The following is a 27,109-nucleotide window of genomic DNA, read 5'->3' on the forward strand; positions in this document are numbered from 1 at the left end:
TGACGCAGTGTACATTTTCACTGCATCTCATTAACCCAAATTACTGTAAATTTTACTTTTTTCTTTGGCAGCCAAGACAAGTGGCATTGTAGGTTTCATACCGTATTAACTTGTGTAGGACCCACACTTCATTATTATTATTATTATTATTATTATTATTATTATTATTATTATTGAAGTCTTGGCAAGGCCTGTCTCTTTGGCCGATAATATCGCAACAAGGCCACATGTATAGAGTAATGTAAACATTGGCTACACACACATTTATTCAAGGCTCAGCACTACTGATCAAGTTACTCTTCATTCATTGCTCTTGATGTTGCGCCCATTCTCAGCACAGCTTATTACCTCAACTTCACATTCGTATTTCCAAAGGTGGTTGTCATCGGTGCCGTCCATGCTGTTAGATATTCCAGCAGGATTGAAACATTTAGAGACTGTGCAGAGGTTGCCACCAGTATGCCTTGTAGCAAGTGGCCATAAGGTGGTGCTGCAATCTACGGAAAGGGCCACATATATAAGGGGCTTTGGGTAGAGGGAATAAAGATTTTGTTTTTTGGTTTTCGCTTGCCAGTAGTCTGCCTCATCCCTCTGCTCCTGTGCTGAACATGTTGTCAGAAGTGGGATCTCGCCGTTAACGCTGACATGACCACCCCCGCTTAGACCACAGAACCAAAAGTGCACATTGTTCACGCTGTCGCATCTGGTCTGCACCCACCGGAGAACTTCATGTTTTTAAACCCGGGAGATTTGCCAACGTGGATTTCAATGTTCGAGAATTGCGCTTTCGTGGCTGGCCTCCACAGTGCCAGCAACGAGGCCCAGGTATGAGCACTTCTTTACTGTATGGGACCGCAAGCCAGGACCATTTTTTCATCCTTGGGTGTGTGAACACCGTCAGCGCTTTCTTTCACTGCTATCAGAGAAAAGTTGGATTTGCACTTTGTGCATCCAGTAGATGAGATATATGAAAGTCATTGTTTCTGTCGCCGCACTCAGCAGCCAGGCGAATCTGTGGATGACTTTTTACAGCATTACGCAACTTGGTAAAGCACTGTAGCTATAACAGCCCGCTTGTCAAGGTCCGCCTTGTTCGCGACAGATTTGTCGTAGGCATATGTGATAAAAAACTGTCTGATGAATTGTGCCCTTGCACAAAACTTATCGCTGCGGATGTACCAGGCACGTACCCAGGGGGGGGGCCCCGGGGGGGCCCGGGCCCCCCCCCCCCCGAAATCAAGTGGCTTACCCCCCCCCCCCTCCCCACCCACGCCACCACTCCTCACACATTCCTAAAGCGCCGCCAGATTAATGTTGAGACTTGGCAGCTGTTCATCGGTCAGCCTTATGCTGCCTTTTTCCCTCCTTTTAGATTGCGGTAGCTATCGGCATCTCTTGTAATGTGAAGGACAGTTTTCTCATAGATTCCGCACCCGCGCGATTAACTCGAGATGCGTTCAGTTGTCACCATCTATTCAACCATCACGCGCATAGCTGTTGCTTTTGTTAGTTTAACCTTCTTTGTTTAGGCTGATCCTGGGACCAGGAGAGGGATGTGGCTGTTACTCAGCTGGTCTGTATACTCTCATGGAACGAGTTGCGGCCGGAGAAAACGCCAATTGCGTTTAACTTTTCCCTTTGCTTCATTATTTACTTGAGTTACGGCTCGCCGCGACGCTGGCCGATGCCCGGAACCATATACACGTGATATGGGTTAAATAAGGTGGGAAATAATGTGAAAGAGCGTCCATCATGAAACCCTGCAATAACCCTTAAACCCATAAGTAAGATGACTGTCGCCCGTTACCTCGTCTGTTTTTTCCCTAATTGTATAGCACTTTTCATGCAAGATTGGCAACTGGAAACAAAAATCGCAAGGAGCTGAGAAATTAAGCGATCTACTATGGGAGAGAGCCAACGCAACAACCAAAAATGGTAACCGTTGTTTATGAGAATATTTATGGATCAACATCTTTTTATTTAAAAAGGAAGTAGAGGTCACGCCACCAGAAGTGGAGAATAATTACTTGCTTTGAATGACGCTTCTACAGTTATTGGTCGAACCGCCTCACGTAGCCACTTCTCTGCTGTGCTTATGTGGGTGTTTTTCTAACCTTTCTCGGTGAGCGCAGTACGTCTAGAATCTCAGAGTCCTGCGATCTACGCGGTTGTATGGGACTGGCGGCCGCACAGCGTTACGCAATTCGCGGAACCGTCAAAACTGATCCACAAGACGAAAATAACTGATATTCGAAACTATAACATGAGAAAGACTGAAGAAGCCGCAAAAAAATAAACGCAGCCTGAAATCAGTAAAAAAGAAACCTGGCATAGGACAAAACATGATGTATGCACTAAAAGATAAGAAGGATAATATCATAAGCAATCTCGAAGATACAGTAACAGCAGCGGAAAAATTCTAAGCTGACCTGTATACAGTACCCAGAGGAGTCATGATAGTTCACTTAGAAACAGTAATGAACAGGCTACAAAAACTATCCTATAACTAGCGATGAGGTGAGAAGGGCCCTGCAAGACATGAAACGATGAAGAGCGGGAGGAGAAGGTGGAATAACAGTCCATTCAATCGAAGATGGAGGAGACATAATGCTTGGAAAACTGGCGGCTCTTTATACGAAGTGTATATCGACTGCAAGGGTCCCAGAAAACTGGAAGAATGCAGACATTATACTAATCCACAAAAAAGGAGACGTTAAAGAATTGAAAAATTATAGGACCATTAGCTTGCTCCCAGTATTATATAAGATATTTGCCAAAATAATCGCCAATAGAATGAGGGCAACGCTGGATTTTGTCAACCAAGGGAACAGGCTGGCTTCAGGAAGGGATACCTTACAATGGATCACATCCATGTCATCAATCAGGTTATCGCGAAATCTGCAGAGTACAATAAGCATCTCTATGTGGCTTATATAGATTACGAAAATGCATTTGATTCAGTAGAGATACCAGCAATCTAGAGGCACTACGTAATCAAGGACTACAGAACGCTTACGTAAAAAGCTTCAAAAATATTGCTACATGCGTGTGGTATTTGTTTGTTTGAACGAAGTGCGTGGGCTCCATCACTCCAGAAAAGAGGAGGAAGAACGAACTGGGCTCACGCTGTGAATCTAAACAGTCAGCGCTGCAACCGTTGTAAATATAATCTGTAAATAGTTTCTCGTCTTACTGACTCGTCCTTCGCGTAAGAATATATACAGAGGTTCTACAGCTACCTTAATTCTACACAAAAAAGCAGGGAGATACCTATAGAAAAATGGCTCAGACAGGGAGAGACAATTTCTCCAAAGCTATTCACTGCGTGCTTAGAAGAATTCAAGCTATTAAACTGGGAACGCTTAGGAGTAAAGATCGACGGCAAATATCTCGGCAACCTTCGGTTTGCCGATGACATTGTTCTATTCAACAACAATGCAGACGAGTTACAACAAATGATTGGAGACCTTAACAGAGAGAGTGTAAGAGTGGGGTTGAATATTAATATGCAGATGATGACGATAATGATAAATTGCCGGGCAAAGGAACAAGAAATCAGGATCGCCAGTCGGCCACTAGAGACTGTGAAGGAGTACGTTTACCTAGGTCAATTAATCACATGGAACCCTGATCATGAGAAGGAAATTCACAGAAGAATAAAAATAGGTTGGATCGCATACGGCAGACATTCCCAGCTCCTGACTGGAAGCTTACCATTATTATTGAAAAGTAAGGTGTGCAATCAGTGCATTTTGCCAGTGCTGACATATGGGGCAGAGACTTGAGAATGAGTTAAGGACCGCGCAAAGAGCGATCGAATGAAGATTGCTAGGCATAACGTTAAGAGAGCCATTTGGATAAGAGAGCGAACGGGTATAGACGATATTCTAATTGACATCAAGGGGAAAAAATGTTGCTGGGCAGGTCATGCAATGCGCCGGTTAGATAACCGTTGGACCATTATGGTTACAGAATGGGTACCAAGAGAAGGAAAACGTAATCGAGGACGACAAAACACTAAGTGGAGCGATGCAATTAGGAAATTCGCGGGCGCTAGTTGGAATCGGTTGGCGCAGGTCAGGGGTAAATGGAGATCGCAGGGAGAGGCCTTCGTCCTGCAGTGGACATAAAACATGATGATGATGATGATGATAGTGATGATGATAGAGGTGGTGGGCCCCCCCCCCCGAAAAAAAATCCTGGGTACGTGCCTGGGATGTACTGTGACAAGCCCACATAGACAAAGACGCAGAAAAAGAGCAGTCACCATGCACTAGATTGACTATGGATAATGCTCTTGCCGAAATGCTGAACATTGACTCGGCTCGGGAAAAAGATACGCCCACCCCTTCGCCTCGCTTTCGCTACCAGTTTGAGCACCTGGCTCGTTTATCGTGTGGCTTTTGTCGATGCCAGCATCACTCAGAAAGACTGCCAAGCCAGAAAATCAAGTTTGCCATTACTTTAGAAAGTGAGGACATTTTGCCGAAGTGTGCATGAAGGAACAGAAATGAGCTTCTGGGTTCCATCGAACTGTACAACATGAATTCTCGACGAGCAAGGTACATAGACACACTCGTGAATGGGCACCCAGCTGAGTTGAAGATAGACTCTGGTGTGGAAGTCACTGTTGTCTCGTAGTCTTTTTCATGCCGACCGCGGCTGTTAGATGAAATTGAAGGGGAAGTCTTGGGCCCTGGCAAACAGAGTCTGCGCATTCTTGGTACCTTTAAAGCAGCCTTACAGTGGGGTGTCAAGTCCACAGTCCAAACTTTGTACGTGGTTGATCATCAGTACACTTGCTTGGGCTTCCTGCAATTGAAGCCCTTAGTGTCGTTCAATTCTTGGATTCTGCCAAGTGCATGCATTCCCTCAAAGCTAAGATTTTCCAAGGGTTGGGAAAATTTTAATAAGTCAAATATTGCATTCGCATTAAACCCGGTGCTCATCCATCACATTCCTTGAGCACACCAAGGCAGATTTCAATTCCTTTAAATGACATTATCAAGAAAGAGCTGGCTGATTTGGAGTCACAGGATGTCATAAGGAAGGTAGATGCGCCAACCGACTGGTGCTGTGGACTTGTAATCGTGCCCAAATCATCAGGCGGCTACAGAATCTGCGTTGATCTGATGAAGCTGAGTGAAGTCATCGAAAGGGAGTGCTTCATCTTGCTGACAGTGGAACAGATTCTCAGCCAGCTGGGTGGAGCACGAATATTCTCCAAGTTGGACGCGCATTCTAGTTTCCATTGGGTTAAGCTGAGCGTCGACAGCCAGGAACTCGCACGACTTTTATAACACCGTTCGGTTGGTACTGTTACAAGAGACTCCCTTTTGGTATTGCTACAGCGTCAGAGTATTTCCAGCAGTTAATGTCGAGGATTCTTCAGCGCTTGCCTGGGTTTGTGGACATGGTTGATGACACTCTAATCTTTGGAAAAGATCAAGAGCATGATGAGTATCTGGCTGCAGTCCTAACCCACCTTAAAAAGGGGGGCATCACCCTCAACGAAAAGAAGTGTGTGTTTTGGGTCTGCTCAGTCAAGTTCCTTGGAGTAGTGATTGGGGCGAACGGTATCTCGCCAGACCCGAACAAGGTGAATGCTGTTGGGGATCTGCCGCCGCCAACCGACGTCAGCGGAGTACAATGATTGCTGGGAATGACCAATCACATCACACAGTTTATACCTCACTTATCCGACGTTACGGAGCCCATTCGGTCTCTTCTAAACAAGAACAGCACCTGGACTTGGGGTCCCAGTTGAGAAAAGGCCTTCTCACGCCGCAAGTTGCTGTTGAGCTCTGACACGTGCATGGCAAAATAAGATTATTGCTACCACACTGTAGTATCCGTAGATGTAGTATCCTGCAGTCTGGGAGCTGTACCGCTACAGGACCAGCCTGAGGGTACTCGACGGGCTGTAGCGTATACTTCAAGGGTACTCACTCCGACGGAAGCACATTATAGCTAAACAGAGAAGGAATGTCTCACAGTGACTTGGGCAATTTTATGGTATGACCAGTTCCTTTCTGGGCTAAGCTTCGAGGTAGACACAGATCACCTTCCTCTGGGGCCGAATATTATAACGTTTCGAAATACGAACCATTCGCTTCGCCGCTTACGTCACTAGATGTGCCACTCCCAAGCCTGTGGTGGAAGAAGGGGAGGACGCAACCAATAGATGAGAGGGTGCCATCTCTGAAGTGTACGTCATTATATGACGAGCTAATCGAGGAATTGCAGAATGTTTCTGCTTGCTAAATAAATGTAAAATATAAATTAAGTATTATACGCCAAGTTCTGAAGTATAAACGTGTGGTGCCGGGTGTTTACGCAATGCAGAAGTAATTTATTAATGTCATTCTTTTTCATTTTCAGCAGACAGGCGGTATCGTAAGCGTAGATGAGTCGGCAGAGTGCAGCGCTATGTCGTCTGCTACCAGGAGCTCGCACGATGCACGTGACAGGAACGCACTGCCATCACTTAAAGGGGTTGGGACACCAAATTTTGAGGCTATAAAAAGCATGTTGTAGGCTGCTTCCGTATGCAAGGACACCCAGAACGAGGTATTGGACGCTGCAAACATTTCAAAATAATTTTAATTCAGCTCCAAAAAGTCATTAAAAACTCCTTCTCGTAGTCGAGACCTATCGCTAGCGCGGCAGCTACTACGTCACAGAGGAGGAACGAAAATATTGACGTCATAGCACACCAGCACAAAAACGTGACGTATGATGAGTAGCGATGAAATGCCGATTACGGAGCCTGCTGAGCCGAGTGACCGAGCATAGCCTCCACCATGACCTACAGGCATATAGAAATCCTTTCTTAATGCAAAGAAGGGGTAAAGCGTGCAGACACGGACACAGGAGGAGAGAAGTGGACAACACGAACGCCGCACGGCAGCCCGCGAATGGCAAACTGCGTGCGGCGAGTTGCCGTGCCGGTGGGCCTTTGCGCGTTTGAGTGTAAAACAGCCGCCGGCCGACTCCGAAAGGGACCAGGATATGCGGCGTTCGTGTTGTCTGCTTCTCTCCTCGCATAGTCGCATAGTTCGGCAGCTCGGAGCGGTCTCTCCTTCGCTTGGCCTTTCTCAATGTGAAGGCCTGTCCACGTTACCGGCACGGAAACTCGCCGCACGCCGTTTGCCGTTCACGGGCCCCCGTGCGACAGCGGTTTTGCTCGCGAACGGCGAGATTTCCTAGCCGTAGAGAGCACGGGCCCGGGACCCATTTGTGCGGCAGCCGTACGGCGAAGCGGCCAATCAGCGTCTGAGGAGTGGTCACTCTGCACACCGACGGCAGCTTCACCGCCTCCGATCGTTCGGCGCCGCCGATATCGTGGCTAGGCCTTTTCCGGTTCACTTCGAAGTTAAAGCTTACGGCGCTTCGGAATGAATCACCGACTCTCACAAGCCGCAATATTTTCTTACCGTTGTTGTCGCTCTTCGCAATAATTATAATAATCGTGACATGCACTTCGAATCACCAGTTGACCTCTGCTGGCAGAGCACGCGGATGCGCGAGCAGACGACGCAGCATAGTTTACGTCACTATTTTTTGTGGCCCACGTGACCAAGCCATGTTGCGTTTCCTCCTCTGTGACGTCATAGCATCCCCCGGAGCCCAGAAACCAAAACCGAAATCGCTCGGTTTAATAATGCTATTATTAAATTGTTTATCGGATATATATGAATCCCGCTGTGTGTATCGTGCTCCCTGAAGCATGACACAACGTTTGAATCAAACACATGAACGAAAATTTTGATGTCTCCACCCCTTTAAGTGGCGAGCGCGACAAAACCGTGAACTGGTTCCTAGGAACACCTTTACTAGCCGACTATGTCAATTTTCCTTCTTTTTTCGCCCTTCATCATCGTCTCGGGCATGACTTGCTTGCCGCCACGCTGTCGCTATCCCTGCGATCTGCACAACGGTGCGTCATGTGATAGAAGCAATGGAACTTGAAATCGAACATCATGATATGCGGGCCCTGCATTGCCTGCGCGAAGTAAAATCAAAGAGCGTGGTGCTGACGGTGCGCGCTGTGCTGTGAAATTGAGGAACAAAGTGCAGCACTCCTAAACTAGAAAAAAGAGGGCAGCCAAATAAGAGATCCCCACAATATCTTCCCATCCTGACTGTATAGTTTTATCAGCCGAATGAAGGAACCGCTGAACCAGCCTAGGTTGAACCCTTCTGATTGCTGAACGGCAATCTGCGAGCTATTCATGCTGGCAAATAGCACTGGGAATTCGATCTCACCATGCAAATATCTCCTTGGCATTGGCTTTGAAGCGGAGGTCACGGGAAAGATTACCCAGCCCTTCTACAGGCCAACACAGTAGTTGCGAGAGCCACTTTGTGGGCAGTGTCGGCAGCAGAGATCTAGGCCATTCCAATGAATTCTTGCATTCCGATGACTGCAGGCCGGTGGCGATGAGCTGCAGCGCGCAATATTACTTCCTCTGCGTGGAATAACCACTGGTACACTTGCACCCAAGTCTCCTCCATTTGATAGCGTAGCCTGCAAAAGGTCTACTTAGAAAGCCGGCAAGGGCGGTGCAACTCATTATCCATCACTTCTTCGAAAGCGTATCACATTTCCAGCCGTGGGCGACACCGAAAGAGCAAAGCCGAGCAGGCGACGAAGGCAAGCAATAGCCTCCGAAGCAACCACCGCATGCGCGCGCAACGCCCGCGTGTCTCCGGGGCCGCGTGACCGGGGCGAAGCCAGGGTCGCAAGCCAACAGCCAAGCCACAGCAATGTAACCCAAAGTGAACTACCCCTTCGCTGGTTCCTACGACCGGTTCGCTTTAATGATTGACAGATGCAAGGCGTATTCGTAGATTGCGATACCGCCCTGCTGCCTCTGACGACCTGTGACGTAACCAAAATTTTGGCCAATCAGGTGAGGCCAAACGAACGGTTCCCCAAACGAACCGTTATAAGATTCGGCCCCTGGTCACCCTTTTGGGTAACAAGGCCCTACAACTCGTGCCGCCCTGCATACAATGAATGCATATAAAACTGATTCATTATCAGTATGTGGTGAAATATGTGCTTGAGGCACTTTGTCACGAGCGCCCTCTGATTTGCCAGCTACTCGCAAGGTAGACGCTGTGGAGTTGTTTGTCGATGAAGTGTTCAAGGAATTACCGTTTCTTGTAGCAAGACGACTAGAAGATGTCTGCATACACCATGCCCAAGATGGAGTCTGCTCTGCGGTCATGACGTACTGCATGAAAGGATGGTCAGACAAAAACAAGGTGCCTCTGCAAATCACTCCATTTTGGAAGGAGTTGCACATATTTAGCATATACGACGGCATCCTCCTGCTGGACTGCCGACTTGTCATTCGTTCAGCCTTGTGCCAGGACATTTTTGCCCTCTTGCATGAAGGGCATCAGGGAGTTCACCGCTGCCTAGCACGGGTCAGGGAGTCTGTTTGGTGGCCTAACTGTAACATGCATGTTGAGCATATGTTGACCCAATCTGCTATATGCGCCGAGACTCGAGTTCAGCGTTCTGAGCCTATGTTGCCAACAATTACACCCAACACGCCATGGCAGCACCTTGGCTTTGATCTGTTTCAACTTAGAGGGCGTAATTAGGTCCCGGTTGTTGATTATTATTCCAGGTTTCCCGAAGTAGTCTCTGTGGGTCCACCATGGCACCAGCAGTCATCTCGGAAATCAAGAGCTGCATTGCTTGTTTTGCCATACCAGACATTGTCCGAAGGAGCAACAGACCGCATTTTGTGTCCAACGAGTTCGCAGAGTTTGCATGGTCATACGGCTTCCGTCGCGAAACCAGCAGTCCGAGATACCTACAGAGCAATGGAGAGGCACAGCACATGGTGCGCACGTGAAAGACTTGCTCTTCGAAGGCCATGATCCCTACCTCGCATTGCTGTTATACCGTGACACGCTCGGTCCCAACGGCATTTCCCTGGCTAAGCCTTGGTGGGAAGGAAATTGCAAACCCATCTCCTGAGACTACCGGAACAACTGGTTCCTTTGTTGCCATGCCACATGAGTTTCAGAGAAAAGGACTCCTGGGACAGAGCATGGCAAGTGATGAACTACAAGCGCCGTCGTTCTTCAAGCCAGCTGGCCCCTCCGAGTCCTGGAGACTATGTATGGGTTACCAACACATGCTATAGTGGTGAAGTACTCTCACAGGCTCAATGTCCATGGTCCTACCTTGTTCAAACCCCCCAGAGGCGTCCTTCAGCATAATTGTCTACTCCTGTTACTTCATTCATTGGAAGCAACTCTAACTCAACTGGCAACTTCTCCGCCTGTCCCTCCCGAGATCATGTGACCTGCACCTCGAGAAGATCCAACACAGCCAGAAGGAACGCTGCAGGAAACGGCGACACAGACTCGCGGCGGTCGTGTAGTAAGACCACCGTTACGGTTGGACTTGTAGGGACCTGCACCATAAAATGTGAAAAGCAGCTATGTAGAGGTTGTTGCCGGTGTGCCTTGTAGCAAGTGGCCATAAGGTGGCACTACAATCCACAGAAAGTATCGTGTATATAAGGGGCTTTGGGGAGAGAGAAGAAAGATTTTGTTTTTTGGTTTCCACTTGCAAGTAGTCTGCCTCGTCCCTCGGCTCCTGTGCTAAACAGACTGCATCAACAGATACCAAGCACCATGCATTCAAAATACAATTTCTGCGAAACTTTTTCAAATGTTTGACCTCAAAAGTAGGGAGTGTGGATTTTACATGAATAAATACAGCATATCTGCTGGTTTGTGTGAGTGTAGCTGGTTGCTTTGCCTGGAAGTATTCATATTTACGTCTGCCTGTTAAATAACCAGTTTTGGACGTACACACCACATAAATGGAAATATGGCTGCACACTTTAAAATAGTTTTCCTTGGCCGCTGTATTTCTTACGTGTAACCTTGGTCTGTACAGTTGTACATGTGGCAAAAGGAAATAATGTTGTGTACAGGGCACATTAAGCCGAAACCTTGCAGATGCTGATATGAAGGCCTGTAACTTAATTTTAAAAAGACTAATTTAATTCGCATGAAAGCGTGTGTTGAAATTTTGTTTCATATATGTTACATGCAAAAGCCTTTAGCATACTGAAGACAAAATGTGGGGAGACTGGATTTTATACATAAGGTGCGAATCAAATGTATACTGAAACTTGTACTTGTGTTTATAGTCTGCCCACCAGTGCACATGAGTTGCACTTCAAGGGACTGCATTATGTTTTGTGCTGAATGTTGTGAATAAAGATTGTTGTTATTGTTGTATGCTAACATTCATACAATATAGTGGGAAGTGCCCAAAAGGTATAAAATGCATGAGCCAATAAAGACAATGTTACATAAAATATTCGTGCCAATAAATGCCTGCTGAAATGTTGCCAATTTGAAGAAATTTGAAAAATTCAATCCGTAGTTATCATACACTTATACATTCTCCTGTCTGTGTTATAAGCCACATTTTTTGTTATGTTTAGTAAGCAGTTGTAGTTGTGCTATTTATTTAATCTTCATTTCTTGCTGCCTTTTGTCAGTGTTCTAGTAACTTTTCTTGTAATTTGTTCCATCTTGATTAGGTATTCATTCTGCATATGCTCAGCAGCAAAGAAAAATAAGTTAGCTCTCCGAGTACCACTGTCTTCTCTACTATAGGAAAATTTGCTCTGGTTTCATCTGCATTACACATAACTTCATCAGAAATAACAGTTGTTGAATGTAGTGCTGTGGGATATCGGTGTTCATGCACAACATAGAAATTAGGTGGTGTGATGCCCTTCAAAGGGATGGAGTACTGCTGTATAATGGTACTTGTGAATAGCCAAGTGTAATGTGTGGAGTGTTTTGGGACCGTAATACTTGAATGCTAGCAGAAAAGTACAGCAGCCATAATAGTATTTAAGTCCTCATACCATGGTTCCTATCACATTTTCATACGTAAATGTAAACATTTGGGATGTATATTTTTACAGCAAGGACTGCCACTTTACTCCTGAAAGAATTGAGCAGCTGAAGCGTTTGTCCCGACTTCCTGATATTTATGAGCGCCTCGCAAGAGCTTTAGGTAAGAGCATTTTGATGTACTTTTGTTGATGCATTTAACACACATCATATGTCTGTCTGATGCAGCACCGAGCATATATGAGAATGAAGACATTAAGAAAGGAATCCTGCTACAGCTGTTTGGTGGCACTCGGAAGGACTTTGCTGATACAGGACGAGGAAAGTTTAGGTATGCTTTACTTGCATATATGCACTGACTTTGGGACTACTGAAAGGGAAGTAGGTGGAGACATTACTTGCAGGCTAGTTAATGCTTAAAATTTTCCAGACGCCTGATTTTTGGGGCATGCCTGATAATTCGTACAGCTTCGCAACACCACTACTTACCCTATAAAGTCAATGTATAAGGACGTATGAAATTTCGGACGCAAGAATTCTTCGCCGTCCGATTTTCCGGACCCTTTGCTGTGACCGCAGGTCCGACACGGCATTGGTCAAAGCCACCACTGCCGCCATTTTGATTATCTCACTGCCTTGAAACGGTGCTCTCGCATGCAGATCCACTGGCAACCGTAGCCACCACCACAGCAACGCTAGGCTAGCTACTTCGATGTTCTCTACTGTTAGCAATTTGCCTCTGTTAGCAATGGTGCCGACTCGGCCTTTATAGTCCTCGCCAATGGCTTCGAAGCTCGAAAAGTATGATGCTTTGCACAATGCTGGTTTCCGAAAGTAAGCTTCGCCTCAATACAGTAGTGTTACGGGGTGAAGCACATGCGAAGTATTAGTGTTTTATTTGAGCGTGTTTGCACTCCGCTAAGCAGAGTGGAAGCGCGAATGCGCATGCACCGTCCGCTTAGCCGTAAACGAGCTAGCGCAGCAAGGAACATGGTCCGCTTAAAAGCTGCCTGAGCCGAGCGTGCCGCACAGCGCTTTGGCTAGCGTTGGCGTCGGGAAGGATTGGATTGGATGCAAAAAGCAAGCGCGCTGGCTATCACGTGGCGTTCCCCAAGACGGCGGTTTATTTTCCATTGGATAAAATGGACCGGTAACGCATTACAAGCGCACGTCTAGATACTTCATGGAGAAATAAGTTATATATATAGATATATACGTTTTACTGTATAAGGGTGATCAATAAGTGTATTTATTTTCTTTCATTACCCTGAATTTGGCCAGGGGGCGCTGCAACTACGAAAGGTCCGCTCCGCTACGCTAAACGTATAACTAAAACGTGAAAATCGCCCGCCGCTTCGCTGTGGCTTAGCAGGGCAGCTCGGAGCGGAGCATACCGTAACGACACTCAACTAAAACACTCTATTGCGGAGAACCTTAACAAGTGTGGGAAGGAGTGATTGTCATGGGGCCCACTATGTATTCCTTAATTATAATGTGCGCACCAACGTTACTAGACTAGGTTCACTTGTTGAACTCTCTGCAGGCACCGTGTATTGCAGGTGCCTCCATTCCTTGCCTGGTCGCCAGATGGCGGGAGCACTGCAGGTGGCTCTACGTGGGTGCAGCTCTGAGTTAGCAGTGCCGATTCCTACATTTAGCAATTTACAAATGCAACCACCGATGCCGTTTTTAAATGCTTGTATAGCCTCGTATTTAGCAGATTGTTTGCAGAACGTTACTTATTTCTGAAAATGCTGCTGTGGTACCCCAGAGTCTGCGGTTGGAGTCTCGTCAATGGCCACTGCACACTGGCCGCCTGCTGCGCTCTACTAATCCAGCTGTTGCTGGTTCTCGCATGTTTAGCTTAGCAGCATGGTCAAGATTTTCATAACATTTCATCCTTGGTCACTGAGATGCCAAAGGTGGTTTTCAAATTTCGTTTGTTTACTTTATTCTCAGTATGAGTATAATATGCCATGGTATCTTAGGAGTGAATGAATGTGTGGTTTTTATTGGTGCAAGGGCCAGTTATGGCCAAAGAGCGCCATCTTAGGAGTAATGGGCTTGAAAATGCACTACACGTTCGTCAGGCACAGTTAACTGTACTTTGCAGAAAATTGCTAATTATTATTTTCAAACTTACTATTCTTAATCGCGGACGAAGCCGTGAAGTAACAGTCAGCACGCCAATCAGTGAACTTCTTTCAAAAGAGCAAGAATAAATATGAAGCACCTACATACTTTTAGCACTTTATTTCGGGATGAAAGAAAAAATAAAGCTACTTTCATCAGACCAACACACCCACAGGTGCAATATTTACACCTACATGAGCTTTAGCTCTCTTGCGCGCAGACTTCACTTGCACATTCAAGGCACGTTCTCTCTGAAGGAACTGTGCATAAAAATGCAGTCGTGTCAGCAAATAAAATTTGATCATACGGGCAGTAAACTCCTCAAAATTCACACAGTATCCAACTTGCACAAGAGTGTCCTGGCCAAGTTCTTCGACATTGGACCGAAATAGGTCCTCAAACACCTCCTTAGATCGCGTCTTTTCTTCAATGATATGCTCAAATTCCGCAAGCATGCAGGTCAGGGCACTTGACGGTTGTTGCAGGGCACCAGGTACATATGACCGCATTTTGGTCAGGATTGCTGCTGGTAGAACCTAGCAGGTGCCCACAAGAGTACTGAGACAGTCAGTGCAGCTGGAGAATTTCCTTGCTTTATTTACAACGTACCCTGCAAGATAATATAAGACTGCATCTTTTGCGGTGGGCCACTTGTAGTTGTGCTGGAATTCATCATCGGGCTCATGCTCCCGTAGTTGAATGTTATGAAGAATACCAGCCAGCCTTTCTTGCTGAGCCTGCTTCTGGGCATGAGCTGCCAACTGGCCTGCGTTGAGGCTCTCCTCAAAAGAAATGAGTACAGGGTCTGCATCACTGGTACAGTTCCCTTTTGTTGCCATCTTTTGTGGTGTGAAGAGGCTCAAGAAGCCTGAAGATCTGACTAAAATGTGCCATTGTGGGGTGATCTTCATTGCCACCAAAGCTTCTCGTGACTCCAAAGAAACTCTGTAAATAAGAGTACAGAGTTTTAAGATTTGTTGCAAAGAGTCTTATATGCACAAAAAAAAAAAATTGCTGCTGTCACTCACTTCCAGAGGGTCTTGATTCAGCTTTGCTGTGAGCACGTACACAATTTCCTTATGATGCAGCAGAGTGATGATATCCAAAATAGACATAAGGGTCACACGAAGTGACTCAGTTGTTTGCTGTGATGCGAACAGTTTTGTATTTTCTCGAATACTGTTTCTGCCATGTCTAGAAGGTCAAGGAAGTCTCTAATGACCTACAAAGAGAGTACTAAAGCATTGTGGGGCACCTATTTAAAGTAATGGCAATGTGTTCGAATGAGATGCCTTTTTGTGTATCTTGAGAAATGTAGGGAAAAGGAACACAAAAGAGTACAAGATAGCTTGATAGCCTTCCAGTACTGTTTAACGATTTCAGCTACAATAACCATAAGAAAACTTACTTTTATCTTCGGAGAGTTTCTGCGAATGCCTTGAATGGGACACTTAGCATTCAGAGCATTGAACAACTCGTTCATCAGCAGCGTAAACTTCTCTGTGCCCTCAGTCCCTTCCAACCCTGGCTCTCGCTCTCTGTAGAACTTCAGTCCAATGGCAACACTCCTACTGAATAGCCGAAATAAAATTCACGACAAGAAATTGTCTTAAGGCATCTGATGAGTAAATATCAAGGGAGGTTCTCCTGTACTTCAGGATTAATACCCCTGACACACGGGCACTCTAAAGTCCTTTAGGTAAGGGGACATCTACCGGAAAGGCGCTCAAGTGCAGTGACACACGACAAAGAAGTATCTCCTTTACGGCAAAGTTCCTTTTCGGGAAAGGAGATCGCGCAACTACTTTTCGAGCGGAAAAGGAGTTACTCTCGCACACAGCGTGCACAACTCGTCAATAGAAGGAAACCTGCCACACAACTACGGTGCCCATAGGTTTTTTTTTTTTTTTTTTTTTTTTACCTTGCGAAAGTGTTTCAATTGCTAGCGGTAATACAATTTGTCGAATAGTGAAGATTTCCTCTAGCTATACTCTCAAACGCTTGCATAACGTTGCTAGTGCCGCCATGTTGAATTCTGGCAGTGTCGTCGTCGTTTGCTGCGCCCGCAGGAAATACCCATATACCCAATATAGACCCAATATACCCAATATATACCCAATACCCAATATTTCCTGCGCCCGCAGGAAATACCCAGAAGAAACCACAGTTGTTGGAATAACATATTGAATAAGACGCGTTACGCCTGCGCGCACAAAGGAAGGGACGACAAAGACGTGAAAAAGGACGACAGAAACGTGGGCATCACCAGAATAAACAGCACGCACAGCAAAACACCGGCTGCTCTTAGTTGCTGGACCAAGTTAAATGGCTGCTAACAATGCAAAAACGCAAATAAAATAAACGACTATAAGCATTATTGGCCATCAACAATAAAAAAAATATATTTTTAGGTTCTACAGTAGCTAAGTGTAATTAAATACGCAGCTTTTTAAGAATGTTTTCTTTCTTGTGGCTTTAACAGCCAGCGCTATTTTTCTTGCGGCGTTCATCTGAGGAACTACCTAAAGAAGTTCAGTGTGGTGCCGTGTGTCATCGGCGCAACTCCTTTCTGCAAAGGGTCCTTCAGAGTAGCAAAAGGGGTTTACTGGAAAGGACTTTACTTTTGCCCGTATGTCAGGGGTATAAGGCATGCGAAGAAATGCTGAGAGGCAAAAGGAGCATACTCGTGGTTGCAAGTCGCACATTTCAGTTTCTCCAATTTTCCCGAGTTGACATTTGGAGGCTGTGAGCTTAGGGACAACTTTCAACTGCACCTGTTTCTCAGTTTCATAAGGTTGCTGATAATGCTTGTAATTGATGCAGTCGGGGCCCGCCTGAAAACAGATTCAACAAGATATGAAAAATGCACAGTACATTTATGCCGTTCGAAATGTTTCAAAGATTTTGTGACTATTACCTTCGCATATGTATCTGACAAAACATGACTCCTCATCCACTTGATGATATGCGGTACATCACAGAGGAATTGAAGGAAACATCCATCTTCAAGGGTAGGGTGCCTAATTTTGTTAACTGGACTGGCCAGCTTGCCTGAAACTCCACATTGAGCTATTGTTCCCAGCGTCTTCACTGACCGCAGCAACAATTTATGCACTGTGATGTTCAAGCTGCAAAACACATTCTAGAACCAGCTTAGCAAGCACAAAACCAGGAGCCGAACCTCTTGTGGCAAAACTTGCCACTGGCTTCACCCGCATGTGGAACAGTGGGATGAACATAATAACTAATGCATGGTTCGCAGATATCACTGCTTTGTCCTTCTGGAGTCGAAAAGAACAAATCCATCAAACTTATAAGTTGAGCTGTTACAGTCGACTTACTCTTTTAGTTTAATTTCATCGAGTATGAGTGTCCCAAACCTCTGCACAGCTGGCTTGTCCTTGAAGAAGATGCGAATTGTTTCAAGGGCAACTGAATTATGGCCATACATGTATACGTAAGGTACTCCTGAAACTATCCAATTGAGCCGGCTGCTTGTGAGAAGTGCGAGAAGTTTCATGCTGTGAAGTAAACCATATGCTTTCGGACTTGCAATGCGGAGTAGCAGGCAGTTCATCACCTACATCCGTGTATATCACATCCCTTGGGTCCCTTTGGTTTGCACTTGCCTCGTAGATGTCTCGAAAGCCAGCTGCTGTATTTGTGGCAGCAATTCAAGTGCTTTATTCAACTGCATGGAATCCTTAGCTGACAACTGCTCATTCAACTTCTTGATACTGTAAAAAAATGCAATTCTTGCTGCTGCTGCCCTCACTGCTTTCCTCTTGAGATTTTTCGGGTTTTTTTTTTTTGGTCTCTGTGCTTGCCGTTCTTTTTTCCTAAACACGTCTCCTTGCATGTGCTTTTTCTGAGTGCGGCAGAACACGCAAGTTGCCTGCAACAAAAGGCCTTTGCAATTACAAAATGTGCAGCAGTTGCTTCCATGTGTATCTTGTCCGTGACAAACATGTCTGTCTTCAGTGGTTAATAGTTTTTTCAGGTTGTAAACAGTAGGGATGCTGACACGCAAGAACGCCTTTGCTGCGCACCCACGTGCGCTTGCTATAGCCAGCTTTTCGTCTCCTATGCAAACACATTTTTTTATTTGCAAAACCCTGCTCGCCAAGCTGAACGTGAAAAATTTCTGACCGCCGCTAGGGAGTCGGAAAAATCAGACATTAACTGTACAACCGACCAAGAGGATGCTTCAAATGGTCCGTGTGGTGAATGCGCGGCGGAAGGAGGACGAGAACAGAAAGGACCTATGCTTTGAGGAATGAACGGGAAAGGAAATGTGCTGCCGGTTCTTTAAAGGAGCTTGAGCCCAAAAATCAGTGTTGGCTGATGCCAGGATGCAGGTGTCCCTGATATAAACCAAAATAAACTTTTTAAAGCAGTGAAACGCAACACTGAGGCATTGTGCGCAGGCTGAGAGTATGCCAGGACGGTTGAGGTTGTCTTTTCCAGTGTTGTGCCAGAATCTAACTTGTGAGATTGTTTGAGCCTCATACCAATGAGCTTTCTAGCAGTTGATGGAAATAGCTCATATTCGAAAATATTTGCTGTTTTATGCATCTCTTTTTATTCGTATTTGAAAATGTTTGACTCGATTTGCAATGGGCTTTACCACTTTTTTCGAGGATATTTTATTCACTGTGCACTTTACTAATCCCTCGCTTCTGTTTTCTTTTTAAATGAAATAAACGCTACTTACTATTCGAACTGGATTAAGTCATTTTTTATTTTTTAACATGCTTACTAGAGAGTGAAAGCATTGGGCGACATGGTGTCCGGCCTTCTTGACATAAAACAAAGTTCTGTGTCACTCAGGGAGTTTGCAAAGGCACACAGGGTAAACCTGGAAAACTCAAGGAATTTGGAAATGTTAACTTGGTAGACATCCTGACATTTCTCTACTCACTTGCATAATTTCTTCAAAATAGGCTTGAGAGTTGCGCAGAATTTTTACAAATGAATTTCATTAAGTGCCTCGAACCACCTGCCTTGCCTCCTCCTCAGCTACTGGCCACATTGTGTTATGATGTAAAGAGTGGTATTGGCGGCGAGGAGTTACGGAGTCGCCATCTAGCGGAAGCGCCTCGCTGGCGTAGTATGAGGGATCACGTGGCGCGCTCCTCATAGGTTTTGCTGTCAGCGCTCACTGAAAACAGCACGCGCGAGCTCTCCCGGACATTTCTGTAAGTACTTTCGAAACGAGAGAAGTTTTTTACTGTCTAAATAATAACCTTGGGCAAACTGAAAGCACACAATCGTTTACAGACGCTATCTCTTTACTGAATACGTACCGTGAACGCCACTGCGCGCGGTCGCCCAGTGGAGTCTCCCGAACCAGCTTCTTGCTTGAAAGGTTGTTAAACGCTGAGAGGAAGCTATGTGAAATATGTTCTTATAGTGTTTGTATAACTTAATTGAGCGTAATAGAACGAAGCTTCAATGCAGCGATCGCGCAGATTCCCAGCGACCGGCAGGTCTGGATGCTTGTCCGCGCACTGTTTCGCTTTCTCCGCGCGCGCGTTTTCGCACCGCGCCATGAGCTTTAGGCCGCAGAATATGAGCATTTGACAGAATACAAGCAACCATTGTTGCGTGGGTGCTATCAGAGCTGTTCAAAGATAACTTCATTGTAGAGACTTCGACGCCTACGGAGACTGTGATGTGCCGTCGCGACGATTCAATCTTTTTTTTCTTCTAAATTCTTTGACCTTTCAATATTATTTCTCGAGTTGCGTTGCACTGTATGTTTTTCGGTGTTCTCAGCGTGCAATTTCCCGCTGCTCTTTTTTTGTAATCCAGTGCATGCATTAATTCATAACACAAACATGACCATATGCCAGGCTTTTTTTAGTGTCCTTCTTACCGCTGCCTTTCCACTCCACTCAACTTGCCAGTATCTATAGCATCGACAAGTTCATAGACCAAACCGTCATCACATTAGTCGGGCGAGCGTCTCAGTGCACGTTTTCAGAACATCGCAGACCGGGCGCCGTAGCAGAAATCTTCCTCGCGTCTGTGCTTGCTGCATACCCGAGTTGTAGCCGATGACTGTTTGTCGGTTTTATGTTTTGCGAGCCAAGCTTCACGCAGCTTCTTGTCCTGCGGCTACGTGTGAATAAAGCTGACACCGGCCTCTGTTACGTGCGTTTGGCCCTGCGGCACTGAGCAGTAGCCTACTATGTTGCGCGCCTTCAAAGGCAGCCACTACCTATTGTAGTGCTGTCAAGCGTTGTAAAGGATACACTCGAAGCGCGAAAATTTCGCCACTTAATGAGGACCGCAGCGTACGAGAGAATTTAACCTCGTTTTCAGCTCGCTTCGGCGCTCCCGAAGCAGCCGACACGGCCGCTATGTCCACGTGATCCCTCCTAGCACGTCACGCCGACGGTGGCGCCAGCTTTTCCAGTGGTGGAGCTTGAGGCCAATACACGACTAACAGACTTAGATGGCCTAGTTGGTGACTGGCTCAATGGAGCATGGTTATAACGGCGCGTTTTGAGGCCAGGACACAGAAAGAATGCGTCAGTCGTGTGTGCATTCTTTCTGTGTCCTGTCCTCAAAACGCGCCGTTAAAACCATGTTCCATCAAGGTGTATACTCAGAGCATGCTGAATGGCACAATGAATAGCAGACGACAGAGTTGCGGAATTGACGATCGTGAGCGATAAATAGTGTTTGGCATGCAAAGTTACTGTCGCAACAAAGGTGGGCAAGCGATGGGTGGCAAGTGAGGTTGCATTTCGGGCTGCAGGAACTTCAGCTTTTGCCAGCTGCGCACACAGTTTGAGCTGATGTCAATCTCATTTAGCTGTGGTTAGGCCTATCACAATCACCGAATCCGTGCGTCTGCTACCTATGGACAGACCTGAAGCTTTAGCCATTAGGATGAAGAAAACTGCTATTATAGTTCAGTTTTGACCACACAGATTTGAAATCAACCATTTTTTACCTCATACAGTCCGCACAAAAAAAAAAAGGAAGCAGTGACACGGCCCATTATCAACATCAGTACATTGCTGTTCTCGATGGCTGTCACTCACCTTTGCCAGTGCTTCCATAATAAAATGTCCCTACATACGTGGGTGTATTTATACATATTGTCACGGGTATAAAACTATTTACAAGATGTATTTACAAGGCATATATAAACAGCAGCCGAGAATCCCGAGAGGCTGTTGCCACTTCATTCTCTTTACCATCGACGACCTTGTCCTCTTTTCCACCGTAACACGATCCCCGGCAGAAAAAGCACCGTTCCGGTGCTTCAGACGGTGGAGTCGTCGGTAAGGGCATAGCACGGCTTAAGCCGAGCGACGTGTACGACCTCAGGTGATGTAGAACCGGGTGGCATGACGAAGGTCTCGGGGATTATCTTGTAAGTGACATTGGTCACTTGACATAGAACACGGTAAGGACCTTTGTAGCACGGAAGGAGTTTCTCGGAGAGCCCCACTCGGCAGCAAGGGGACCAAAGTAGCACGAGAGAGCCTGGTGAAAAATATGTGTCACAATGGTGGCGATTGTAGGCGTTTTGGCGTGCTTCACAGTGCCGTACAACCACTGTGAAGCATTTTGTTGATTCTGCACCAAAGTGCAACTTTGGCCGCTGACTCCCTACGAGATGGTGCTGGCTAGGCCTAGCTTGCAGAAGATTCGGGTGGCATGAGGTCACAAAAATCTAGCCCTTGATATATCATTGTACCCATAGATGAATACCAAGCGATCTGGCACGATATGAGGCGCACAGGCTGTAGTGCGCGTGAAGCGGAGTTCATGGTTAATCAGCTGGTAACTATCGTGAGTGTGTATAGCAAAAGCTTGTGTGCGCGCATTCTGTTAGGAACAGCGAACGCTCACATGTCGACAGTTCCGAACTCACGAATTTGCGGAACATAGTTTAGACAGTTTATCCGGTCCTGCAGCATAAGCGGTTACATTATAAATGATCGCTGTACTTTCGACAGGAATGCATGCACCGATTGCTGCTTGGACTGTCAGCATTGCTCTTTAGGGGAAACTGCGCACTCTATAAATAGACATACAAATGGGGAAAGCAGTGCTACAAGACGTGTTATAGTGAGTATGGAAAATACTTTTTTGACAAGGGGTAAAACACCTAAAATATTTGCAAGCAGTACATATCAAATCAGTGGTGAGGGCTACCTTTGGTCTTCATGTTGCAGTGCAGCGTGCTATGCTGGACGCTGACTCTCATGGTGGTGGGTTGAAAGCGAACAGCAATTTGTAGCTATTGAATTCGTTGGACTTGCAGCTGTCACTGTTTGACAGCTCCAAAAACTTGGTTCACCCAAAGGTATTGTGCCAATAGTTCGGCGCTGTCGCAAATCAGCTGAGCATGTAATCTTTGTCTTTCTCTGCACTGGTGTAGCCAAAGTTACATCACACGAAGAGGTTTGCTTGACTGCTCGGCCAGATTTCGGTTTTGTTTCTGAGATTTATTGGCTATTTAAAATGATTTTTTAATTTGCAGATAAATTCTACTATCAGATGCGTGACAGGAAGCTCTCGGGAACATAATAATTGCCCTTACCCTGACATGGTCCATAAATGCCGTTTAAACAGGCATTTTTCCTCTTAAATATGGCGGAGCAGTGTCACTAGGAGTGTGCACAAATTATGTAACCGCCCGATGCCAACTTGTCCTTGCTTTCTCGTCATGTTTGTCAAAATGAACATAAATGCACCTCTAGTATTTGGGTGAAAATTGTTCCTTATTAATTTTACTCCATCCACTTTTTACCGTGTAGACCGCTTATAACATAAGTTGCGGAAGTTGTAAAAATCCGTGCGATAAGCGGTACCGCGTTATAACCAAAGCACACTTTTTTTGGCTTTTGCCTATGCCAAACAGACCACCCACCTTTCAAACACAATTTATTACATATTTCACTCACACACACATGCAACACAATCGCAAAACAGCACAGAAACCAAGTTCTTCCGACAAGTGCAGCATCAGCGGAAGGACGCTGTTATTTTCGTCTGGAGATTTTTTTTAACAGCGCTTCGAACAATTTCGTTCTCTGCAAGGCTTAAGCACTGAAGCACTTTCTCACTCAAAACTGTTCTTTGCACAGTACATCTTTACATTGTATAGGTATTCCAAAGCTTCCTTGCGTGAGACATCTAGGTCTGGCATCGGCTCGACTTCATCGTCCGACTCGTCTTCCGTTGCAAGCTCTGCGCTACTGCGCACCGCTGCAACAATCGCATCATCCGTGCTTGCTTCCTCGCAGACAGGAAGCTCCGACTCACCGGCATCGACATATTCTTGGAAGTTGTCTGTGGCAGAAACAAACTCGCTTTCAATGAGGCCGGACCATACGTCGTCGGTGTTGACCGTCTCATTGGCAGTATTGTTGCTCGGCTCATCAACGTCAAGAGCCTCTGCATTGCGCACAAAGCCTGCTTTGTTGAAGCACTTGCTTATTGTAGTGACTTTTACCTGCCACCATAAAGTGGCAGTAAAACCCCTTAAATTCACTTTAAGAGGCTGATGCTGCTGCATGCTGACCAAAACTCTTTTGCAGATGCGTTTTTTGTAAAGTGCCTTTACGGTTGCGATGACACCCTGGTCGAGCGGCTGACATTTTGCAAACGTGTTGGCAGGCAGAAACTTTAACTTGTCTGCAGTCAACTTTGGCTTGTTGTTGTGGGCTATGCAATTGTCGAGAATGAGCACGACTCGTCACTTCTATGCCACCAAGTCTTCATCGAAGTTGCAAAGCCAGCTTGTGAACACGTCTTGTGTCATCCACGCCTTTTTGTGGGACTTGTATGTCACTGGCAGGCACTCTCGCTTTCTAAAGCAACATGGCCTCGCTGATTTTCCAATGACAAACAGGCGGCACTTGTCGCTTCCATCCATATTAGCGCAGAACAACACAGTTATGCGCTCTTTTGAGGCCTTGCGGCCAGAGCAGGCTTCGCCTCTCAGCGCAAGAGTGCGGTTGGGCAGAAGGTTCTAAAATACGCCAGCTTCGTCGGCATGGTATACATCTCTGTCCGTATACGTGGACAGCATGGTTTCCAAATTTAAGCGAAGCCAGACTTTGATGGACTCGTCGTTGACATCACCGCTTTCACCGCACACCACTTTGCAGCTGATGCCATGGCGATCCTTGAATCGCTGCATCATGCATTAAGTGGGTTGAAGTCATCGTGGCCTAAAAGAGCACCAGTAGACCTGGCTTTTTGTTGGAGCGTGGGGCCACTTACTGGTATGCTCTGAGCCCTAACTTCACGGAACCATCTGAAGAGCGCTGCGTCCACGTCTTCGTACTTCGATATTCGTATTCTCTTCCGTGACAGGGAAGATGAATCTTGCTGCTGTTGCTGCCACAATTTCTCATTGTTATTGTATATGGTCTACATGGTTGTGTCGGAAATGCCGTATTTGGCCGCCACCGCCGCCTTTTTCAGCCCACTTTCTATGTCCCTTATAATGCATTCCTTTGTCTCCAGCAATAAGGCATGCCTCATTCTCACACTACTTGAAGATGCCGCTGACGTCATGGTGACAAAAGCCCGACAGCACACGTGCACAGAGGACAACTACGACACGACGAGGTCATGACATGAACACACCAAATGCAGGGGGGGGGAGTGCTCTGTTGCCGCTATCGCACTCCGCGCAGCGCACACCTTGATTTGGATGCTGCTATAGTGACGAAAACACTCGCCTTCCTTCCTCTAAAGTCTCCTGCCCTTCTCCTTTTTGTTTCGCTTTTCGCCGCTGGTCTCCGCGTTTGTGCGCCCAAGATCTGCGTGGCCATGCGGGCCGTGCTCAACGCTTCCGAGAAAAGGCCGGGCTCCATGCGCCGCTTTCATGGTCGCGTGCTTAAAGGAACCGCGCTATAACTGGTATTCTGTATAGCGTGCCTACGCAATAAACAGTCTGCCTATACATTGAGTTCTATGGGAGGTATTACCTGTGGTCGAAAAACCCACACTATAACTGGTGCCGCACTAAAAGTGGTTACGTTATCAGTGGCCTGCACTGTAGTGTGATGAACTATGTGCAAAGGGAGGCACTTAAGGAGTACTGACACAAAATTCTGAAGTCAAATCGCTTATGAGATCTATTTCTATGTAGACACACATCTACAAAATATAAATGGTGAATGTATCCTAAAAACTATTTTAAGATCAGTTTTTAGAGTATGTGCACGTAGAAAACTGTAACGCGCAGCACCTCGCGGCATTGACGTCAAAAATGTGGGTTTGTAACAGCCCAGAGCATAAGAACAGCAGCACTACGTCAAAAGTTTGTGTTGGCTACCATGCTCCTTGTATGTGCTCTTGCCTTTCCCATGACCTAGCCCTTCATTGCTACAATCCAAGTCTTCCTCGGTTGTTAGTCATAATGGGATGCTCCCTATGTTGTTGCAACAGTTTTTGTCATGTCCGTTGAGTTGAGATTTCCTGCACTATCTGTGTTGACCATGCTTCACTGAACATGCAGAAAACGCGAGTACAGCTGTGTCGGGTGCATAATGTGTCGTTGACTTCTGCGCAATGCATTCAGAGCTGGTTAGTCATGCATAGGTTTCCTCGCAATTGCCTTCAGCAACAGAAGTGGACTGAGTGCACCCCACTGACCACAAGTAGTGGGCCCTGCTGATGAGCAGCCGCATTTGTTTACCTCATTTCGAGCACAGAAAAATATAATTTTGCGCTTACCTGTGCTTTCCCTTACTGAAAATTTGCAGAAAGATTGCATTATATTGTTTGGGTGGTTCATTATACCACATGACAGTCTTATACCCCTGTCACAAGGACAGCCGTGTGGTTAAGCTAACTACAGTTGCTCCTGACCGTGATTACTGCTCGCTACACAGCTGACATAACCGTATTTAGTTATTTTAACCATGGTTATCACAAATCAAGCTTTGCAACCTTGGTTTCTCTTCGCAAACAGAGAACCACAGGATGGCGGATACCATAGCAGTTGTGAATGCAGCAGCATCGTCCAATGTCTTGCGCCTCAAGTGCATTAACTGACCAGATGCACGTGGGCACTATTAGGCATTTGAGAAAACCCAGCGGCACAAAAAACTCAGACAAATCGACCTCAAAAAATAGCAATACTGCCAATCGACTCAATAACAAACAATGGATTGTCTTGGCTGTCCTACTGATTTCACCAAGCCAGAGTTAAAAGACTGGTTTTTAATTTCGCATAGTGGTTAGCAGGCGGTTTATGTACTATTTTATGCTATTATTTGTTGGAACAGATAATTAATTGTTGCCCAAATTTAGAACTTAAATATGTTATTTTTTTAGAAATCGCTAAATTTGTAGCAAAAATTTTCCGATGCAATTGCCACGTGATCATGTTCCTTTTTCTAACCAAGTCCGTGTGGCCAACAGTAACTCCACGTTGCTGAAACTGCAGTTAAATCCACAAACTGTAATCATACTTAACTGTGGTTAAGGGTACCTTTGTGACAGGGGTATCACTTGCCTGGTTTTTAAGAAAAAAAAAAACAATGTGAATTTGCCTTGTGGGAAAGCCAGTCGTTACGAGGACTGCGCTAGCATGGACCTTGGTCGTCGTCTGTTAGCTACTAAAAGCAAAGCAGGCATTCCAGCAGGTTTGCCACATGTGAAACGCAGTTAATTTGAAGGTGCTTATGCCTAAAAGTGATCGGCCTCATCTAGTATGGTGGCCGTTCCCATGAGCAGAAATTCGTTGCCACTGGACGATGAAATATGGACGACAAGGATTGCGAGGACATTATGCAGCACATGTATATCTAAATAGAGAAAAACGAGTAGCAATAACTAGTCTCGTGTGCCAACGTTTGTGTCACAGTTTTGTGCGATCACATGACCAGCTGTGTTTGCAAACCTACTGTCTCTGCCATTGCTCTCTGAAATCAAAACTTATGCTAGGCACTATAAACAAGGCTCTAAATGATTAACCGTGTTGCACTGTAGTAAACAAGCTGTTGTTTTGTGATAACTTAGTCATTTGCTAATTACTACAACAAAAAAGATGAGGTCCAAAATTTCTGTCATTGCTCTT

At 45.9% G+C, this 27,109-nt stretch overlaps 1 protein-coding gene across 3 annotated transcripts in view; it reads left to right on the forward strand.

Moving 5' to 3' along the window:
* dpa (disc proliferation abnormal) overlaps positions 1-27,109 on the forward strand; it is a 133,978-nt gene that overhangs the window by 67,352 nt on the left and 39,517 nt on the right. For all 3 annotated transcript variants that reach the window (XM_070530649.1, XM_070530648.1, XM_070530650.1), the window contains exons 14-15: positions 11,982-12,073; positions 12,139-12,241. In XM_070530649.1, coding sequence (XP_070386750.1) covers positions 11,982-12,073; positions 12,139-12,241 — 195 coding nt within the window. The remainder of the gene's footprint in view (positions 1-11,981; positions 12,074-12,138; positions 12,242-27,109) is intronic.

This window comes from Dermacentor albipictus, chromosome 1 (assembly GCF_038994185.2).
Source record: "Dermacentor albipictus isolate Rhodes 1998 colony chromosome 1, USDA_Dalb.pri_finalv2, whole genome shotgun sequence".
Classification (NCBI taxonomy): domain Eukaryota; kingdom Metazoa; phylum Arthropoda; class Arachnida; order Ixodida; family Ixodidae; genus Dermacentor; species Dermacentor albipictus.